Genomic DNA, 21983 nt, shown 5'->3' on the forward strand with positions numbered 1-21983 from the left:
AGTATGGAAATTTACACAAAATGGGAAGTTTATAAAGTAAAACGTAAACGCGTTGGACAGTCAGTGAGTATGAGGAAATTCCCGCGTAAAGTTAGAAAGCTTTAGATCGATTAGGTAAAACTCTACACGCACGGAGAAAACAACCAGCCGTGAAGTTACACTTGTGCATAACAAACGGTCTCTCTTAGCTGACTGTCTATATAGTCCTTCAGTGACTACTCTCTTTCTTTCTCTCCTTCACTCTTTCTTTCTCCCCCCCCTCTCTCTCTCTCTCACACACACACACATCTTCTGTCAGCCTTTCTTTCGCATTTTCTTTCTTTACTCTTTTCCCTCTTCCAATAATTTTTTTACTTTCTGTGTTGAAAAAAAAAACAAAAAAAAACCAAAAAAAAACAAATCACTGAGAAATTCGGAAACAGAAAGTAATATTTCGATTCTATTTATAGAACAAATCTCTCTCTCTCTCTCTCTCTCTCTCTCTTCTCTCTCTCTCTCTCTCTGTCCCTATATAAGAAAGCTGTCACATGTGTTTCCAGAAGTTTCCAGTCCTGACAGAGAGTTGATGGGAAAATTCTTGTGAGCTTGAGATTATATTTTATTGCATAACTAATAACAAATCTACCAAATATGAAAATACGTAAGTTGTAGATCTTATATTAGTTTCATTACGATATTTATTATTTGTAATCAAAAGGTAAATGATCCCCGATAACTGTAAGAAGTAACTTTTATGCAATTACATATTTTTTCTTCTTACGCTTTCCGGATTGTTCAGGTTTCATCATTAGTCACCACAGATATATATGTCCCTAACACCAAAGATCGCCAAACTTTTCAACATCAAAATAATTTTATTTCGTTTTGTTTTACGTTTTTGCAGTTTTTTTGTTAGTGTTTTGTTGTTGCTTTTTTTTTTTTGTTTTGGGTTTGTTTGTTTTTTTTTTGCTTTATTGCTCGTTTCTTTTTTATCTTCTACTACTTTTATCTATCATGTAATTTCTCGCATAAAATTGCATTGCTGCCGGATCCCATCATTTGGGATTGCTGATTTTAAAAACATAATAATAAAACTTAGGAAAGTGTGACAAAGTCACACTGCCACTTTTCCACCTACAGCCTTCAGTTGAAGGTGGAAAAGCCAGAAATTTCGGGGGAGGCGGATTAGTCGATTACATTGACCCCCAGTGTTCAACTGGTACTTATTTTATCGACTCCCACTGCTAAAATACAAAGTCGATACAACGGTATTTGAACTTATAGCATCATTACTTTTCCCGGTGTGGTAAGCTAAGCACTTTTCCTGATGCGGTTAACGATTCCGCCAGCTCGCCACCTTAAACAGTATTCTATACTAGCTACTAGTGAAGGCGCGTGGCTTAGTGGTTAGGGCATTCGGCTGGCGAGCGTAAGGTCGTGATTTCAATTCCCGGTGACACGTTGTGTTCTTGAGAAAGACAATTTATTTCATGTTGCTCCAGACCACTCAGCTGGAAAAATTGAGTAGTACCTGTATTTCAAAGGGCCAGCCTTGTCACACACTGTGTCATGCTGAATCTCCCTGAGAACTACGTTAAGGGTCTGTGGAGTGCTCAGCCACTTGCACGTAAATTTCCAGAGCAAGCTGTTCTGTTGATCGTATCAGCTGGGACCCTCGTCGTCGTAATCGACAGAGTGCTCCATTGACTACTGTGGTTTTATACTCAAACATTTCCAATTACTTAGACCGAATAAAAACAGCAAATAACGAGAGAATTTTAATGTTCAACAAAAAAAAAACATACACGAGTCCTCTCCCTTCCTCTGTTTCTTGAATCTGTGGAGCTTTATATGTCAAAATTTTTGTTGCTTATCTTTATATTATTTAAGTGTGGGAAAAACCACACGAATTCGTTCACTATATAACAAACAATATAAACCATATAGAATAAACAATATAAGCAAGGAAATTCTTGATGATAAGACTATGAGAATTTAGAAACGTTGGGAATAGATTAAGGAACCCTACCGATACAAACCAATTGCCAAAGCTGATAAAATATGAAAACTTACAAAGTAAAAAAATGATGAGATTTAAACGTGATCGCTTGTTTAAAGAAACATGTGTGTGTGTGTATACGTACATATGCATATAAAATTGTGTATGTTTATGTATACACACACGCACACAAAGACAAACATACGCACACATTAATACTCTCTTTTACTCTTTTACTTGTTTCAGTCATTTGACTGCGGCCATGCTGGAGCACCGCCTTTAGTCGAGCAAATCGACCCCGGGACTTATTCTTTGTAAGCCCAGTACTTATTCTATCGGTCTATTTTGCCGAACCGCTAAGTGACGGGGACGTAAACACACCAGCATCGGTTGTCAAGCAATGCTAGAGGGACATATATATATATATACATAAGTAATACTAAGTAATTAAGGGTTTAGCAACGATTTGCCTCACCACACACCGAATTTAGAAATAGCAGTCAAAGAGTTATAGCTATTCTTTCTACTAGAAAGAATAGCTATAACTCTTTGACTGCTATTTCTAAATTCGGTGTGTGGTGAAGCAAATCGTTGCTAAACCCTTAATTACTTAGTATTACTTAAACTTTCCTCGAACGGGGCTTTTACATGCCGAAATCTACTTGGTGAAATTAATGATTTCTCCAAATTAATTAATTTCACCCTATATTATTACTGATATATATATACATATATACGACAGGCTTCTTTCAGTTTCCGTCAACCAAATCCACTCACAAGGCATTGGTCGGCCCGGGGCTATAGCAGAAGACACTTGCCCAAGATGCCACGCAGTGGGACTGAACCCGGAACCATGTGGTTGGTTAGCAAGCTACTTACCACACATCCATTCCTGCGCCTAATGTTCATAATGTTCATAACACGCACACATTTATTAATGCCCATAATAAAAACAATTTTGCATTAATCTGATGGCTTACTCTATACTTTTGTGGGGTACAAATTTATTATTCTTTATAAAAAATATTGATGACAGTGACATCGAAGTTTCGGCCAGTTAAGAGAAAAGGAGTAAAACGTAAGAATTACTCTGAGGTAAAGTAAAAATTTTAAGGATTCTCATGCATGCTGCATGACCCATATTCCTATTAATTGAGGAAACGATTGTAGTAGCATTGTGGGTAAATACATCACTTGACATAATATAGAAAGAGCCAAGACATCGCCCATTGACAAGATGGTCATCCGCTGATTAGCATTCAATTGATAATGGCGTTATACCCAAAATAATCAGCATTTAAAATTTTTTTTTTCTTAAAAGAATAAGGATATGATGTTTCGAATGAAATTATTCAGGTATTCGCGCCCTTTTTATCTTTTTTTTTTTGTTTTTTTTTTAGTCGTGTTTTCTTTGAGGATATATTCTTCCGCCTACATACTTATGTTTTTTATATTTGTTGATATTAATTGTTCCAATAAAGAAGGCGAGCTCGCAAAATTGTTAGCACACCGACCGCAGTGCTTAGCAATGTTTCGTTCGTCTTCACGTTCTGAGATCAAATCCCGCAGGGATCGACTTTTCCTTTTATATATGTATATATATATATATATATATGTATATGTGGGTGGGGGGGTTCTTATATATATATAAAAAGCTTATGCGATCACCGTGCAATGACAAAGGGAAATAGTCTAATAAAGAGCATATAAGCCCTCGACAGGAAAAAAGAAGGCTTTCTTCACACGGATAGCAAAGCCTTCTTTTTTCTGTGGAGCGCTTATATGCCCTTTTATTAGACTATTTTCCTTAGTCATTGCACGGTGATCGCCATAAGCTTTAAGCTTATATATATTAAAAAGATGCATTATTATTATTTACAAATTATAAATTACGGCGCCGTAATAAAAAAACATTCGCACCGAAAGCATATGTATGTATGTATGTATGTATGTATGTATGTATGTATGTATGTATGTATGTATGTATGTATGTATGTATGTATGTATGTATATATATATGTATGTATATGTATATATATATGTATATATATATAACGGGAAGCTTTATGAAAATAAACAAAAGACGAAGGCAGGTGGAAGACAAACGAACAATTGTATTAGTATGGCGCTCAGGAATATAAATAAAACAAGTCTTTAACGTTCGAGCCTACGCTCTTCAACAGAAAGATACACAGAGAGAGAGAAAAACACAGAAAGAAGGAGAGAAAAAAATGCTTGCAGTAGCTAACGAATCAACATGGCGATCTGATTTCGGCCAGAGGTCAAAGATCAAACATGAGACGCGAGAGCGAAATAAGGGGAGATAATAGGGTTGATAAAAGGGTTGAGTGACCAGCTAAAAGTGCGTGGGAGGGGTCTGGATGTGTGTATGTATAGGGTTGGTGTATGTATTAGTATGTATACGGGTGGGTGTGTGTTGTGTGTGTGTATGAGAGAGTATTAGTGCGTAAGATTGGTCTGGACGTGCGTATGTATGGGGTTGGTGTATGTATTAGTATGTATTAGTATGTATTAGTACGTATTGGTATGTATAGGGTGGTGTGTGTGGTGTGTGTGAGAGAGTATAAGTGTGTATGCGGGGTCTGGACGTGTGTATGTATAGGGTGGTGTAAGTATTAGTATGTACTAGTATGTATTAGTATGTATTAGTATGTATTAGTATGTATATATATATATATGTATATATATATATATGTATATATATATATATGTGTGTATATATATATGTATATATATATTTATATATATATAAATATAATATTATATATATATATATATATATATATATATATATATAATCCCCAAAATTAAGGAACGGTGTAGATAATATCCAGGCTACATATGTTCATAGCTAGCAGACCATCGGAAGTGGTAATTACGCAAACGAGGGATAATCCGATAGCTACTCGTCAGGCCAAAGATACCTTAAACAATAATTTTTTTTTAAAAGGCCCTACGAATAGCTGGCGGATTCTCCCTCGTTTGGACAGTTACTACTTCTGAGGTTCTGCTAGCTATGAAACATATGCAGCCTGGTTTTTCTCTGCTCCGTTCCTTAATTTTGAATTTATATTCGCAAACGCAGCAATGGCGGTGCCCCAGCATGGCCAAAGCTCGTGAGCTGAAACTAGATAAAATAAAAAAAATTTTTTAATAATCTCAGCTACTGGGATTCCAAAAACAATGTCTGTAAGATGCACAGTGTGATATCACATCTTTCATGCAACTCTGATGAAATGCCACTCTATTGTCTAAAACCGCAAATATTACATAAATCACCACTTCGAATGTTTGCGTAAACTGGCGTTGCAAGTAGAGTTGGTACAGAAGCAAATGTAACGAATCATTAAAGATGTGTTAAAGAATTTTTTTTGTTGTCATATTATTTAGATTATAATTTATTCTTCGCCAAACCCACATTACTATGTGACTGTCCTGAAAACAGCATTGATAGCCCAGTATTTGGGTGGAATGCTTTTCTGGAAATACCCAACTTTTACACACACACACACACATGTATGTATGTATGTATGTATGTATGTATGTATGTATGTATGTATGTATTAATTTATATTTATTGTTATACTTTGAGGATTTTTGTCAATTAAACACACGTACACTAATTAGCAAAATGTTTACCATCCCAAGTATAACAATATCTGTGTGTGTGTGTGTGTGTGTGTGTGTGTTAGTGTGTGCTGATAGCATTCTTATGTGTGTGAATGAGTGGATGTGAGTATGGGCTGGTGGCATTTGCTTGAATCTCTCTCTCACTCTATCTCTCTCTTCCACTCACTCCTCTTTCCCTCTCTCCTACTCTTTCTTTCTTTCTCTCTCCCTCATGCACATACACATATGCACACATTTACACTTTTACCATCACATTCTCTCAGTGTAACTTACAGTTTACACCACATAAATTTACCGTTGCTACTTTAATATAATTGACTGTCGCAACTTAACTATTTCTCTTATGAATGATTAATAAAGTATTTATATTTCCTTGTTTCCTTCGACATCTTCTAATTTATGCTATTTTTTCATTTAGCTTTACAGTTTTCTTCTGCACTATATTTATTTGCGTGGATTACATTGGTTTATGGAGTACTAATGCAACCCTCAGAGCCACCTATAAAATCAACAATAACTGATCCCGAGTTGGCATTGAACACCGCCAAAATAGTATCGATTGCTGTAAACAATACCTTCAACACTTACGTAAGTTTTCGCTTAGTTCTCTAAGATTTAGTAAATTCTTATTCCATCTTAATACGCGTGGTATGTAAGGCGGCGAGCTGGCAGAAACGTTAGTACGCCGGGCGAAATGCTTTGCGGTATTTCGTCTGCCGCTACGTTCTGAGTTCAAATTCGGCCGAGGTCGACTTTGCCTTTCATCCTTTCAGGGGTCGATTAAATAAGTGCCAGTTACGCACTGGGGTCGATATAATCGACTTAATCCGTTTGTCTGTCCTTGTTTGTCCCTTCTGTGTTTAGCCCCTTGTATGTAGTAAAGAAATAGGTATTTCGTCTGCCTTGTTCTGATTTCTGAGTTCAAATTCCGCCGAGGTCGACTTCGCTTTTCATCCTTTCGGGGTTGATAAATTAAGTACCAGTTGCATACTGGGGACGATCTAATCGACTGGTCCCCTCCCCCAAAATTTCGGGCCTTGTGCATAGATTAGAATAGAATAAGCGCCGTACGTCAAAAAAAATTGTCACATTTTACAGTTTGACAAATGGATCAATAACAACTGCACGGAGCGCACAAGACAAAACCATGGTGATAACTAAGAAAAAAAGAAACTGAAAAGTGGTAGCCCAACTGAAAAGTGGTAGCCCAACTGAAAAGTGGTAGCCCAACTGAAAAGATCCTAATACACATTAAAGCAGCCTCATAAGAAAAGTGGGCATTGTTGTACAACAAAGGTTTTGTTTATTTTCATTGATTATCAAATACGTTTTGTTCTTTAAATTCTGAAAATATGAAATCACTCGCTTCTTAGAGGCACATTACTCTTAACACAAATCATAGTGCCTACGTTTTAATAAAATTCAAAATGAATAAATTGATTATATCAAAATTGGTATTTACATACAACTAATCATTTCGTAATATTTTAATCATTAGATTTATTTTAAATTAATGAAATCTTATTTGATTATTTTAGTATGGGAATGTAATCTTTGATTACATTGTCGAATTTTTATATAAACTACTATCCTCGCTACAAAACGACTTGCTACAATCATACAGAAATCTCGGTTTATTTACGTACATACTAGACATTTTTCCCTTTATATATTTAAGATAGTATTGTAATATATTCTTCTACAGTGTCCATGGAAAAACATAAGTAGATGCTATCAATTTGCTGACTATTTCCGTAAACAACTGATCGTTCCATTACCACGGTTGTCGCTTCAAGACAACATTATCAAGAACCAAACAAAATTGTTAAATGTAAGTAAAAACTCCTTAACATTTAATTCGGATCTTCCTAAAATCTTTCTCGCTGGCATTTTTGTTTCTCTTTTAATTTTCTATACCAATATATAGTTTTACATGTTGATGATAGAAAATTAATCTATTATATATATATATTATATATATATATATCTGCATATGCATACATACATTATTATATATATTATATATATATATATTATATATATATATATATATATATATATATATATATATGATATATATATATGTATGTATGAATATGCATATATATATATATATATATATATATATATAACATATATATATATTATTAATATATATATACATAATATATGTATGTATATGCATATATATATATATATAATATATTGTATGTAGTATTTGTGGTGTATCTGTGTTTGTCCCCACCATCGCTGAACAACCGATGTTGATGTGTTTACGTCCCTGTAAATTAACGGTTCGGCAAAAGAGACCGATAGAATAAGTACTAGGCTTACAAAGAGTAAGTCGATTTCTTCGACTATAGACGGTGCTCCAGCATGGCCGCCGTCAAACGACTGAAACAAGTGTAAAGGAAAAGAAAAGTATGAAAAGAAATAACTAAATCTAACACTAACATTATTCCTAATATGGCACGTATGACACATTTCCTACTTAGGTACAACTTCCATCTCTTGAAGAAACATTACTACATATTCCTCCATCTTTATATTCTCGCACAAATTTACGAAATTCAATCTTGAAAGTCTCGTTTTTGTAAAATTAAAACTTTGTATTTAAAAAACAAAACAAAAATAAACGGTTTGTTGCACTGGTTCAAAGAACTTGGCTGGAAACAGTAAACAGACGACATGTAGTTAGTGTTGTGATTATGATAATGTTAATGTTGTTCTCATAAAAACAGACAATCGTGACTTCTGATATGTCTGCAATAGAGGCTTTGGGGCAAAATCCCAAATTTTAAAGGCAGGCAACATTTTTTTCATATTTTACGTTCGGTAGAAAATGAAGACAATTTCCGATGGCGGGTAGATTTGAAGAAGATCCATTAATTCCTTATTCGTTTCTAAATCTGTTGATATATTTCATTGAATTGTCAATAAATATGAAATATATGATTTCTCTGAAATCTTTCATTACAGATGGCCCTAGTCAACATCTCTACCACACTCAGGAAATATGCTGTCCTGATTAAGAACCAACTTGAGATAGAACGTGACCGTATATGTGCTCCTGCCAAAGTCATAGCAGTGCCGTGTCATTATCCGGCTGCCTGTTCTAGGCTTACTGCTGATTCAAAGGCTATGCGTTATTGCTATTTGAGATTTGTTGAATCCTATCTAACTGACCTGAATCTGCTGGTAAGTATCGATATTGCAATCATTTCTTGGTGTCTTCTCTATTGAATATAGTCGTAAGTGGATTGATATGAGTGGTTATGAACCTCGCTTCTCAGGCACGATGATACAGGTTCGATTCTCTTGCTCAGCACATTGGGAGATTGTACTCACTCATAGCTTCGGATGAAGCAATATCTTCTAGGTGAAATTCGGGAGACGAAAATTATAATGAAGCTCGGATTAGAGTGCGTGTCTATATATACGAAGTGGTGTCAAAAGATTCCCGGACTCGCCATGTTTAATAAAAAAAATAAATTATTTACCTAAGTTTTAACATCGTCTCCATGAAAATAGTCACCTTGCTCAGCAATACCCGGTCCAGACATTCCTGCCACATGATGTCCAGCTGGGAGTCGTTTTCTACAAGCGAGTCAAGGACCTTCTGCGATACGCTCTGGATCTCGACAACGGTGTTAAAACGGCGACCTTTGAGTTGCATTTTCATCTTGGGGAAGAGTTGGAAGTCAGCAAGTGCTAAATCTGGTGAATAGCGTGGGTCCGGAAGTGATACCATTTTGTTTTTGGCGAGGAACTCACGAGCGAGGAGAGCTTGGTGACAGGGAGCATTGTGGTCGTGAAGAATCCAATTTTTCACGCTCCACAGATACAGTCTCTCTCGCCGAATGTCCTCCCTCAAACGCTTCCAAATGTCACAATAGAACTCACGATTCACACACACACACACACATACACACACACACACACACACACGCACGCACGCACACATACACATCACACATATACACGCGCACACACACACACACACACACACACGCACACACACACACACACACACACCTATATATATATATGGATAAAATCGTTATTTAAATTACCGATCATATCAAGTAGCCAGTATGGGAATAAAAACCGCATAGGCAATAATTATTAGTAGTAGTATAATTAATGGTATCTAAAAGATACCGCCATGTTAGAGATAGCAGTCAAAACGTGACTCTAAAACCACATCAATTATCCATACAGCACCAGGAGAAAGACAAAGAGACAAATAAACTAGCAAAAAATTATTGGTTACTAGAGTCTATCATGCTATCTCTAGCATGGTGGTATCTTTTAGATACCCTTAATTATAATGTTATATATATGTATATGCATTTTATATTTAGCTTATTCGTTGGTAGTTGTGGAATAAATGCTATCTCTACAATTGCTGTTTGTTCATATGTGCAATGTTGATTTTGACTAGTTAGTGTTTTCTTCTTAGAAGGTGCGTGTCCTAGTCGTTAAGATGTGTATGCTTATGATCGCAACATCGTGGTTTCGATTCCTAAACGGTGTGCTGCAAAAAACTTCATTTCACTTTACTCCAGTCCACTCAACAGTGAATGAATTACTCTCAGACGGAGGACTGTTGTCTCGTTCAAGGGCAAATGTTGGTATCTCGGTCACTGATAGACCATGGAAACCGGGAAACCGGACAATCAGCCCCTGAGTCGCAGGACTCGAATCCCTCAATGTCCATCGCTTTTACTTTCCTTTTACTTCGTTCCTCTTATAATAATTTATATTTTTTTCATACATTTCAGATGCCTTTGGATTCTCATGAAACAGAAGTAGATGAGAGGCTTCTCTTACGAAAAGACGCTTCAGCTTCTCTTCGACGAAAATCCATTTTAATTACTCTACGGACGCTTCAGGAACATGTAACCGTTACCCAAAGAATTCTACAGATATACAATTAGTTATTGTTGTCATTAGAATTTTAAAGAAATGAAATGAATATCTGGTGTGACTATAGGTGCAAGCTTGGTTGTGTAAGAAGTATCTTTCAATCAAGAAGTCCCTTTCTCCAAAACCTGAAGTGAAAAAGTCTCTAGAAAAATCTTTTTGTTTCATAATGAGGATATTAATTTATTTTATCGCGTTTGTTTTAAATATTTTATATTTATAATTGTATTCTCCATATAAATAGATTCAAAAATTCTTTTGATTTTCTTCCTTTCAAATCAAGGGAGTAAGATTAGCATAAAATACATATATTTTGGAGGGTAACTGATTAAAAAAAAGTTCGCCGACCCCTGATCTAATGACTGAAACAAGTAATAGACGAAAGATAAAAAAGTGATGGTATATAAGTATTATAAATTATTATTAATTATAATATAATTTATTTATAATAATATTAATATTTATTTATTATATAATATTTATAATATTTATTATGTATTTATTATGATATTTATTATGTATTTATCATATATTTATTATATATTTATTATATAAGGCGATGTCGATTTTGCTTTTCATCCTTTCGGAATCGATAAATTGTGTACCAGTAAAACACTGGGGTTGATGTAATCGACTCATCCCCTCCCCCACAAATTTCAGGCTTTGTGCCTATTGTTGAAAGGATTATTTATTTATTATATAATATTTATTATATAATATTTATTATATAATATTTATTATACATGCATTGTACAATGTTTGTTATATATTTATTACAAACTTGTTACGGCTTCCCATGATAACTGGAGCCAGAAGGCCTTGTCCACGGTGATGGTAAGCGGCCCGACCGGAATAACTCTCTTCACATACGAGAAAAGCAGATCCTTGTGGCTATACACGCCATTTGTTCAGAAGTTAACAACCCCTTACAACCTCCCCACCATTTTCTGCTGCTTGATTCCCTTCCCCCTATTTTTTTCTTTTTCTTTGTTTTCTTGATGAGGTAGTTACCATTTATTTTTTCTTGATAATTTTAACTTTTTAAACATTTAACGTTTTGTCCTTTTTTCTTATTGTAAAAATATGTTAATAATAACTAATAAACCTCTACACTGATAAAAAAAAAATTATCAGAAAGATATATTTGCTTCGTTAATATTGTTTGTTAATAATTGTTTTGTTCATATTTGTTTTGTTAAAATTTGTTTTGTTAATATTCAAGTGTTTCCTTAGTTTTGTCTTGTAACGTGCTTCTTAGGCATTCTTTCGTCAATTTCCGTAAATCTTCGTGCATTAAACGTCAATGAAATGAAAGCACTATTTCATTGTGCAGCCAGATGAGCTTGACTCGAATCAGGCAAGATCGTCACGGCCTAAAGTAGTGATTGGGGTAACCACCAACTTTCTGACAAAAACAAATATATATCGTTTAAAAACTGAGCAAAAAAAAATATTTCAACAGCGATGCTTTTCCGGGTATTTCTAATATTTGAATAATTTTAACTAATTAAATAATTATTCCATATTTGTTACAGCTATATATATATATATATATATATATATATATATATATATTATAATATAATATAATATAATATCAATAGGTGCTTATACTGCTTGTAATAATCATCTGTCATATGAGGACTGTTTAACAGTTTAAATATTATAAATAACGATATCATATGCAAGATTATATATATATATATATATATATATATATTGATAAAAATGGTAAGACCAAAAGAAAGAGACCTCAATATTATGTAAATAGAGGAATTTATCGGTAAATGTAATATGAGACAATTATTCGGTAGCCAGTTATTCGGTACCCGATATCAGGTCATTTTTCATAGCATTTTTCCCATGGCCGGATAACTGAAGAGATGGCGTGTGAATTTCCACCTCGGCATCCGAAACTCGGAGTTTTATCATGGCTACCGAATAATGTCTCATATTACATTTACAGATATACATATATATATATATATATATATATATATATATATATATATATATAATATATATAATATATATATATATATATATATATATATATATATAATTTTTTACTTCTCTAAGTCATTTGACGGCGGCCATGCTGGAGCACCTCCTTTAAACGAGCAAATCGACCCCAGGACTTATTGCTTGTAAGCCTAGTACTTATTCTATCGGTCGCTTTTGTCGAACTACTAGGTTACGGGGACGTAAACACACCAACATCGGTTGGAGGGACAAACACAGACACACAAACATATACACACATACATATATATATATATAAGCCACGGACTTCTTTCAGTTTCCGTCTACCAAATCCACTCACAAGGCTTATAATCGACGGCATTACTTGGGACTGCTCGCATATTGCATAAAGTACTGTCGTCTGAGGTCCTTGTGGTGACTTGACAAACAGTATAAACAACCAGTAGACACAATATCTTCAATACACAACCTCACGATATTGTATACTGTTGGACGTCTTTGATAATAATAGTAATTTTAATACGATATCCTGATTACTACTTATGTGAAAGTTATTGACTGGAATACTCGCAGAGTCAATGTACGAACATCTGGAAAAAAATGGAGTTCTGCCACATGAGCAGAAGGATTGCAAGCGTAAATGCAGAGATACCAAGGATCAACTCCTAATAATAGCGGTTTTGTGGCATTTTTTACATATCATGCTATGTTGTTTTCTTTTGCTCTAATGCTGTGTTCGCATCCAATAAGTCCTCTTCACCCTCTTTTTCTTGGTACATACAGTCTGTGTGTGTCACTTTTTGGGTGGAGTGACCCATATCTAGTTAGCAACTTCTTTGTCTTTCTGTCTAAGCTGTTTAGTTCGTCTACTGTCCCTGAGATTGGTCGGCCCGAGGCTATAGTAGAAGGCACTTGCCCAAGGTGTCATGCAGTGGGAATGAAACCGGAACCATATGGTTAGTAAGCAAGCTACTTACCACACAGCCACTCCTTCAACTATGTGTGTATGTATGTATATATGTATATATATATACACGCGCACACACACATATATGGGTACAGGATGTCACCGACAGTAAACAACATGAAATACAATGAGTTCAATACGCAAACAGCGAAAGAAACAGGCCAAGTAACACAAAGAACGACCCTTCATTGGTTATCGTGACTGTGTGGTAAGAGGCTTGCATCCCAACCACATGGTTCTGGGTTCAGTCCCACTGCGTGGCGCCTTTAACAAGTGTCTTCCACTGTATCCGCGGGCCAGCCAGAGTCTTGTGAACGGATTTGGTACACGGAAACTGAAAGGAGCCCGCCATATTTATGTATATATATATCTATGTGTAGGTCTTTGCGTCTGTCAATTATAATATTATTTATTATATAATATTTATGATATTTATTATACATTTATTATACAAGGCGGCGAGCTGGCAGAATCGCTAGCAGGCCGGACAAATAAGTAAGACCCTTAAGAAAATTATGATCGATCCATTCGACTAAAAATTCTTCAAGGCGGTGCTCCAGCATGGCCACAAATTAATTACTGAATTTATATATGTATATATATATATATATAATATATATATATATATAGATAATATATATATATACCGATATTATATATACTTCAATAGAGAAATCTACTCCAAGCCTTTGAACATTTTTTCAACCAATATATCCCTCTTTATTTGTTCTCTACTAATTATTTCTTTACCCCTTCTCTTTCTAGGGTCTGTCTTTGGCATCAGATCTACTAACTATATTTTTAAAAAATACTTAATAGCGTTCTGTTTATCATTTATGCAGTCATCAAAATTGTTATAATGTCTTGTTGTTGAGTTAGGTTCTCTTTCTTTCCTCATGAGAAGATTACATTATTTTACACCGCTTATTCCTTTGTAACTGTTTATTCCTGGTACCTGTCTATTGAATTTTCCATGTTAACTGTAAACAAAGGATAATTCATTCATCCATTTATATATATATATATAGTTATATATATATATATTATATATATATATATATATTATATATATATATATAATAATATATATATAATATATACAGATATATATTGATTTTGATTTGATTTTGATTTATATATATATATATATATATATATAGAGAGAGAGAGAGAGAGAGAGATATATGCGTGAAAAAATATACGAAATGGCCTCATTTGGAAAACTTAAAATCACTACCACCCTGAAGTTAAATAACACCAGTTGTGTACTTTCATGCGTAAATGTGTTTCTAACACACAATATGTCTCACCTGAGTCGGGATGAAGTTGGTCTCTTTCAGGTAATATTCCAAGACTAATTGGTGCTTATTTCCTTGGGAAATTTTGGAAATTTAGAATGAAATATGCGGGTAAAGCGAATAAGTTATTCCGGCGTTAGAAGGCAAAATGAAACATTCAAATTATGAGCACTGTAGTGGTAACACACACACACACACATACAAACATAGTAGGCCTGTGCGTATCCTTGTTTGTTTTGCCACTCCCATTTGACAACAGGACTATAATAATAATAATTATTATTATTAATATCTAAAGCAGTTAGCTGGTAGAATCGTTAGCATTCTGGGCTTGGTAATATTTCGCTTGTCGCTACGTTCTCAGTTCAAATTCCGCCGAAGTCGACTTTGCAATTCATCCTTTCGGGCTCGATTAATTAAGTATCAGTCGAGTACTAGAGTCGATGTAATCAACTATCCCCACTCCCCTCAAATTTCAGGCCTTGTGCCTAGAGTAGTAAGGTTTATTTGTTACATGACAAAATTTTTGTTACGTGATCTATTTACTGGCGAGGTCACACTGCACCAAATCTACACACTGCACCTAATCTATGAATTCGTTGGTTCAGTTCCACATTGAAGTTTGTCGTTTTGGTAGGTGGTTACCTATGTAGGTCAGTCGTTTTGGTCCAGTTGGTTTTATTTTTGTCAGAATGATTATGATGTAAGCCAGAAGATTAAAAATCGAGGAGTAGGTCTCTCAAAATATGTGACAGTGGTATTAAATGCGCTAGTAATTATAGTAGTTTTGAGGGGTATTGGTTGTAGTAGTTCAGTAGTGGTAAGAGTAATAGTTGTAGTTACTGTTGTACTTGTTGTTGTTGTTGAGGTGGTGGTGGTGGTGGTGGTGGTGGTGGTGGTGGTAACGGGGGTAGTAGTGGTGCCATCGACACTAATAGCTGCGATAGTAATAAAATGACACTAAGGCGTAGTACAGAGAGAGACAACACGGTTACGTCGATAGTAGGAGAGATTGCGATGGTAAGATGGGAGAGTGAAGCATAGTATCAAAATAAAATAGGGATCACTAAGATAAGACGGGTTAGTAGAAGTCAAAGTACTTATGAACAATTCTGGGGAATATGAACAAGTACAAGAAAGTACAAGATTGAGAAATGAAAACGAAAAAATGAGGAAATGAACTAGCTGAAAGAAATCTTATTTCGTCCTTAACAGAGGATGTGACAAGTGTTTAGGTACATATGGGGACACTTTCCAAATTCCCTCTCAGTGCCTGTAAATGCTGACAAATCCATTGTAAAGAAGGGTCGATGTAATCGACTCATCCCTACCGCCACCAAGCTGCCTTTGTAGCAAAAAATTGAAATAATAATAATAATAATAATAATAATAAATGCCCTGATGCATTCTGATCTTAACTGATTGGAAGTGTTATCCTGTACATTGTTTTGTCTTGGTATAAAAGATGGGCTACAGCAAATATTTTGCTCAATACCACAGATTTGCTTGTCAGTTGTTTGACCTTAACCAGTTGAGCATTTCCCTTAGTGGCTGACGATATGTGCATCTCTCATCACGAGCAGAAGTAGTGGAGGAGCATCATAGCCATGTGTTGAGAGGGATTATTTGGGGTTTAAATAATTCACCTCGAAACATGGGTGTTTCATTTAACATCCTTAAATACCCTTATTCAAGGACCTTTGAGTGGGATGGGCTACTCGACCAGAAGAAAATTGTAACTGGGCCCCACCTGCAAGGTCATGTGCTGTTTATCTTCATATGAGATCACCATGTCACGCACATATGGTTGTGATGCATGTGCCTGGTGTACCCTTATCAGACGGGTAGTCATGATGGTATACTGGGCCGTCGTATATTTACCCCAGTGTCACTTTGATGGCACTGCTCTCTCACTCAATAATAATAATAATAATAATAATAATAATAATAATAATAATAATAATAATAAAATTATTATTATTATTATTATTATTATCATTATTATCATTATTATTATTATTATTATTATTATTATTATTATTATTATTATTATTATTATTATTATTATTATTCAGTAGTTTTATTTTTATAGCATGCTTTCATTTCACTACCGAGCGCAGCTCTGTGTGCCTTGGGTATGTGCTGTGATTTGTTGTGATGCTCTGATGGTTATTGTATGGAAAGTGTTCTGCGTAGGATGTGTGCAGTGCCTAGTAGTGCAATTTTCTGTATGTTATATGTGTTTGTAAGTCCTAGTGTTTTTGTAATGTATTTGTCTGAATATTTTTTTTTATTATTATCATTATCATTATTATTATTATTATTATTATTATTATTATTATTATTATTATTATTATTATTATTATTATTATCATTATTATTATAATTATTATCATTATTATTGCTTTTGCACAGCTTCTAACGCTGGAGATGTACCAGTGTGAGCTGTTCACTACCAGTGTCAGCTGTTCACTACCAGTGTCAGCTGTTCACTACCAGTGTCAGCTGTTCACTACCAGTGTCAGCTGTTCACTACCAGTGTCAGCTGTTCACTACCAGTGTCAGCTGTTCACTACCAGTGTCAGCTGTTCACTACCAGTGAACCTCTTATTTTTCGAGCACCTTCCGGAGTATTCGAGCGGTTCCAAGCAGTGCTGTTTTCTGCAAGTGCTCCACCCTTATTGCAGCCCCTATTTGTTCCACGTACTTCTCGAGATCTTTGCTCACTGTTGCTAGGTTTCCGACTATTATTGGTACTACTGCTACCTTTTTCATCGACAACAACTGCTTAATCTCCCAAGCTAACTGTCATATCTCTCGACTTTTCTTTCTTCCTTATCGCATACCATGTTGTCAGCTGGGCATGCTATATCTATGATCCAGCATAGTTTGTTTTCTTTCTCAATTAAGACTATGTCCGGCTTCCTATTCTCTATCTCATGCTCGCACTGACTCATAAAATCCCATAGGATCTTCGCATTTCTATTTTCTACGATGCCTTCAGGTTTGTGGTCGTACCAATTTTTTGCTCTGTCAAGTCCATACTTGTTGCAAAGTGTCCAATGGACAAGCCTGGCTATATTGCCGTGGCGTCTTTTATATTCCTTCTGGGCCAGTGGCGTATGCCATATGGTTTCACCATTTTGTCCACAGAATCTGAACTTATCACTTTCTGTTGTGTTGTCAATTCTGTATTTCATGGAGTTTGTTCTTAGTGCTTGCTCTTGGGCAGCACAGATTAGAGCCTCCATTTCCGGTTTTAAATCACTTTTGGTAATTCACAGCCATCTTTTTTCTCTATCTGGCTTATCTTCAACATCCCTATGAAATTGACCATGCATTCTTTTCTTTACCCACCTATTTTTTCAATTTCTTGTATAGTGCTTTATCTTTGCAATCTTTCATTCTACACAAGCTTGACCTTCCTACATCTAATAATAGCGATTCTGTGGCATTTTTTACATACCATGCTATGTTGCTTTCTTCTGCTCTAATGCTGTGTTCGCATCCAATAAGTCCGTTTCACCCTCTTTTTCTTGGTACATACAGTCTGTCTGAGTCACCTTTTGGGTGGAGTGACCCATATCTAGTTAGCAACTTCCTTGTCTTTCTGTCTAAGTTGTTTAGTTCGTCTACTGTCCATGAGATTACCTCTGCTCCATATCTAAGGAGTGAAATCGCCGAGGTTTTGATAGCTTCGATCTTATCCTGTCCATTTAATTTCGACTTAAGGATCAGTCTCAGTCTGCGCAAGTACTCCACCTTAAATTTTTCTGTTATTTCTTCCTCCATCAATTTATCCATTTCCAAAATCCCCAAGTACTTATAGCCCGTTTCTTCTATCTGCTTCATAACATACCTCGACGGTATCGTTAGCCCGCCCATACATTTGATTTTGCCTCTCTTCAAGACTAACATACCACACTTTCTCAGTCCGAACTCCGCCCTGATATCAGCACTGAAGGTATACACCGTATCAACGAGAGCACTGACTTGGGTTTCTTCTTTGCCATAAAGTTTGAGGTCATCCATGAATAACAAATGGTTGACATTTTGCTGGCGGTTTTTGAATACATACCCAGCTTTTGCTTTCCTCAGAATCAGTGTTAGTGGTATCAAGCACCCTCCTAATTTCTACTGTCCCTAAACTTCTTCCGTATACTGTCAGGTCCGTCCTCCAATTTGCCATACTTTTTCCAAGCAATCACTCAACATTCGATGCAATCCCAAACAGGTTCATACACTCCATAATCCAAGAATGTGGGATCATATCGGACGCCTTACGATAGTCGATCCATGACATGGCTAAGTTACATTTCCTCCTCTTGCAGTCTCTAAGTAAAGTTTAGTCTACCAGGAATTGATCCTTGGTATCTCTGCACTTACGCTTGCAACCCTTCTGCTCATGTGGCAGAACTCCATTGTTTTCCAGATGTTCGTACATTGACTCTGCGAGTGTTCCAGTCAATAAATTTTCACATAAGTAGTAATCGGGATATCGTATTAAAATTACTATTATTATCAAAGACGTCCAACAGTATACAATATCGTGAGGTTGTGTATTGAAGATATTGTGTCTACCGGGGGTTTATACTGTTTGTCAAGTCACAACAAGGACCTCAGACGACAGTACTTTATGCAATATGCGTGCAGTTCCAAATAATGCCGACTTTTATAATACATCTAGGGTATTTCTAAGATTCAGATGTTTTATCAGATTGGGTGGTATTGAACCCATTGCTCCGATGACACTAGGGATAACCTTTATGTTCGACTCTCGTAGCTGCCACATCTTAGCGATCTCAATTCTCAGGTCTCCATATTTATCAACATTTTCTCTTTCTTTCATGATGATATGTTGATCTCCTGGCACTGCCACGTCGATTATTAGGCACTCTTGTTTGTCTCTGCTAAAGGTTACTACATCCGGCCTTCGGTGCGCTAACACTTTGTCTGTCTAGAAATCAAAGTCCCGGGGGGAGGGGAGGTGCCTTCCCTTTTTCATCCATTACCTTTTTCGGTGTATGTAAACTCATATCCATACTTACGGCATAGTAGACAGTGGAAGTTATGGGTTACTTTGTCGTGTCTACGCTCGTACTCTTTCTGCGCAAAATTTTCACCAGCACTAACAATGTGAGTCACACTTTCAGCCCACTTCCCACACATTCTGCAGAGTTCCAATGCTCTTGTGCGGTATATATTGTTTTTCAATGCGTTGGGAAATACATTTAATTCTTCATTGCCCACAGGGGACTAAACATAGAGGAGGAAAACAAGGACAGCCAAAGAGATTAAGTCGATTAGATCGACCCCAGTTCGTAACAAGTACTTATTTAATCGACCCTGAGAGGATGGAAGGCAAAGTCGATCTCGGCGGAATTTGAACTCAGAACGTAACGGCATACGAAATACCTATTTCTTTACTACCCACAAAGGGCCAAACACAGAGAGGACAAACAAGGACAGACAAACGGATTAAGTCGATTATATCGACCCCAGTGCTTAACTGGTACTTAATTAATCGACCCCGAAAGGATGAAAGGCAAAGTCGACCTCGGCGAAATTTGAACTCAGAACGTAGCGGCAGACGAAATACCGTGAAGCATTTCGTCCAGCGTGCTAACGATTCTGCCAGCTCGATGACTTAGAGCTGGAAATATAATCCTCATTAAAATATTAGTTCATGTGCGGGTGTGGGTGTGAAGGTGGATGTAAGAGAGAGAGGGAGAGAGAGAGTGTGTGTGTGTGTGTGTGTAAGACAGAAAATATATGCATAAATGTAGGTATCAATCTATGTATGTGTGCGCAAGTATGTATGCATGCATGTATGTGTGTGTATGTATGTCTACGTGTGTGTATATATGTGTGAGTATATGTCTAAGTGTGTATGTATGTGTGTGTTATGCATGCATTCGCGTGTTTCTATGCATGTTTGTATATGTGTATGTATGTGCATGTATGTATGGGGGTATATGCATGTGTATGTATGTAAGCATGTGTGTATGTGTGCATGTATGTGTATATATGTGCGTGTATGTATGCATGTATATATGTATGATGTATGCATGCATGTATGTATATGTGAATGTATGCATGTATGTATGTATGTATGTATGTATGTATGTATGTATGTATGTATGTATGTATGTATGTATGTATGTAGGCATGCATGCGCGCGTGTGTGTGTATGTATGTATGTGCGTACGCACGTATGTATGTGTGTCTACACCAGAGCGGCAATTAGTAACAAAACTTTCTCTTCCTCCCAATTTTTTCTTTTTATTTTTTTCCTCTTTCTTACTGACCGCGCCCTCTAGCTTTTTTCTTATATTTATTGCTTTTCTTTCTTCTCACCTAACTTTCCTTTCTTCCTGCATTCTTTCCTTTCTTCTTCCTTTCTTCCTTCTTTTTCTGGTCTTTCCCGTTCAAAAGAAAATTTTCTCACTCATCAGGTTTTCGAACAATTTGAGGAAAACGTTTGTCATTATTTATTGATTTATTTATTTCCTTCTAACTTTATTTATTATTTGATTGATCTATGTTGCTTGGAAGGCAGGCAAAGGAACATGAGACGCCCTTTATATTTAGAACACTTTTCCCTGAAACTCCTCTAAGTCTCTTCCTAACTGTATACATAACCTTTCGGTCACGTAAATTAGTTAACAGCAGTTACGTCTCTTTGTAAAATGATTAGGAAGTCCCGGGTTTGTGAATGTATTGGGTTGGCAACTAAGTTCCCGCCGTTTTTTAAAATTTAGATTTTTTAAAAAGTTTAATAAAAAATAACAACTAATTAATCAATAATGTATTCATCCTTGTTGTTTACAACTTCTTCCCAACACTCAACAAGATTTTCAATACCTCGTTGGTAGAAATCATCCGATTTCGACTCGAAAAATTGATCCAACCAACCTCTCAATTCTACATCTGTATTGAACGACACAGCACATAGCATTCGAAAGAGATCGAAAGAGGTGGAAATCCGTTGGTACCAAATCAGGAGAGTACGGTGGGTGTGGCAGCACTTCCCAGCCATGCGTTTGAATGGCTTCTTTGGTCATATTGGCGATATGAGGGCGGGCGTTGTCGTGCAGCAGAAGAACTCCATGCTGCCGATTAGGTCTTTTCTCTTGAATAGCCGTGTTGGGTCGTTCCATCTGTTGAGCATAGAGTTCCG

The 21983-nt window shown here is 36.0% G+C and overlaps 1 protein-coding gene across 3 annotated transcripts; it reads left to right on the top strand.

The window, feature by feature from the left end:
* Window positions 1-551: 551 nt before the first annotated feature.
* On the top strand, window positions 552-21780 carry LOC115213514. 3 transcript variants are annotated; one of them, XR_004999704.1, is made up of 6 exons: window positions 552-640; window positions 6048-6217; window positions 7335-7460; window positions 8609-8827; window positions 10414-10948; window positions 21769-21780. XR_004999704.1 is itself a non-coding variant. In XM_029782526.2 (5 exons), the coding sequence occupies exons 1-5, from the start codon at window positions 631-633 to the stop codon at window positions 10567-10569; spliced, it is 681 nt and encodes a 226-aa protein (XP_029638386.1). In that variant the 5' UTR covers window positions 552-630; the 3' UTR covers window positions 10570-11010. The 3 variants fall into 3 exon arrangements, 1 of the variants encoding a protein (XP_029638386.1); XR_004999705.1 differs by lacking the exon at window positions 552-640 and adding an exon at window positions 883-890 and having other exon boundaries at window positions 6056-6217; XM_029782526.2 differs by lacking the exon at window positions 21769-21780 and having other exon boundaries at window positions 10414-11010.
* Window positions 21781-21983: the final 203 nt, after the last annotated feature.

The sequence above is a fragment of the Octopus sinensis genome, linkage group LG6 (genome assembly GCF_006345805.1).
Source record: "Octopus sinensis linkage group LG6, ASM634580v1, whole genome shotgun sequence".
Classification (NCBI taxonomy): Eukaryota; Metazoa; Mollusca; class Cephalopoda; order Octopoda; family Octopodidae; genus Octopus; species Octopus sinensis.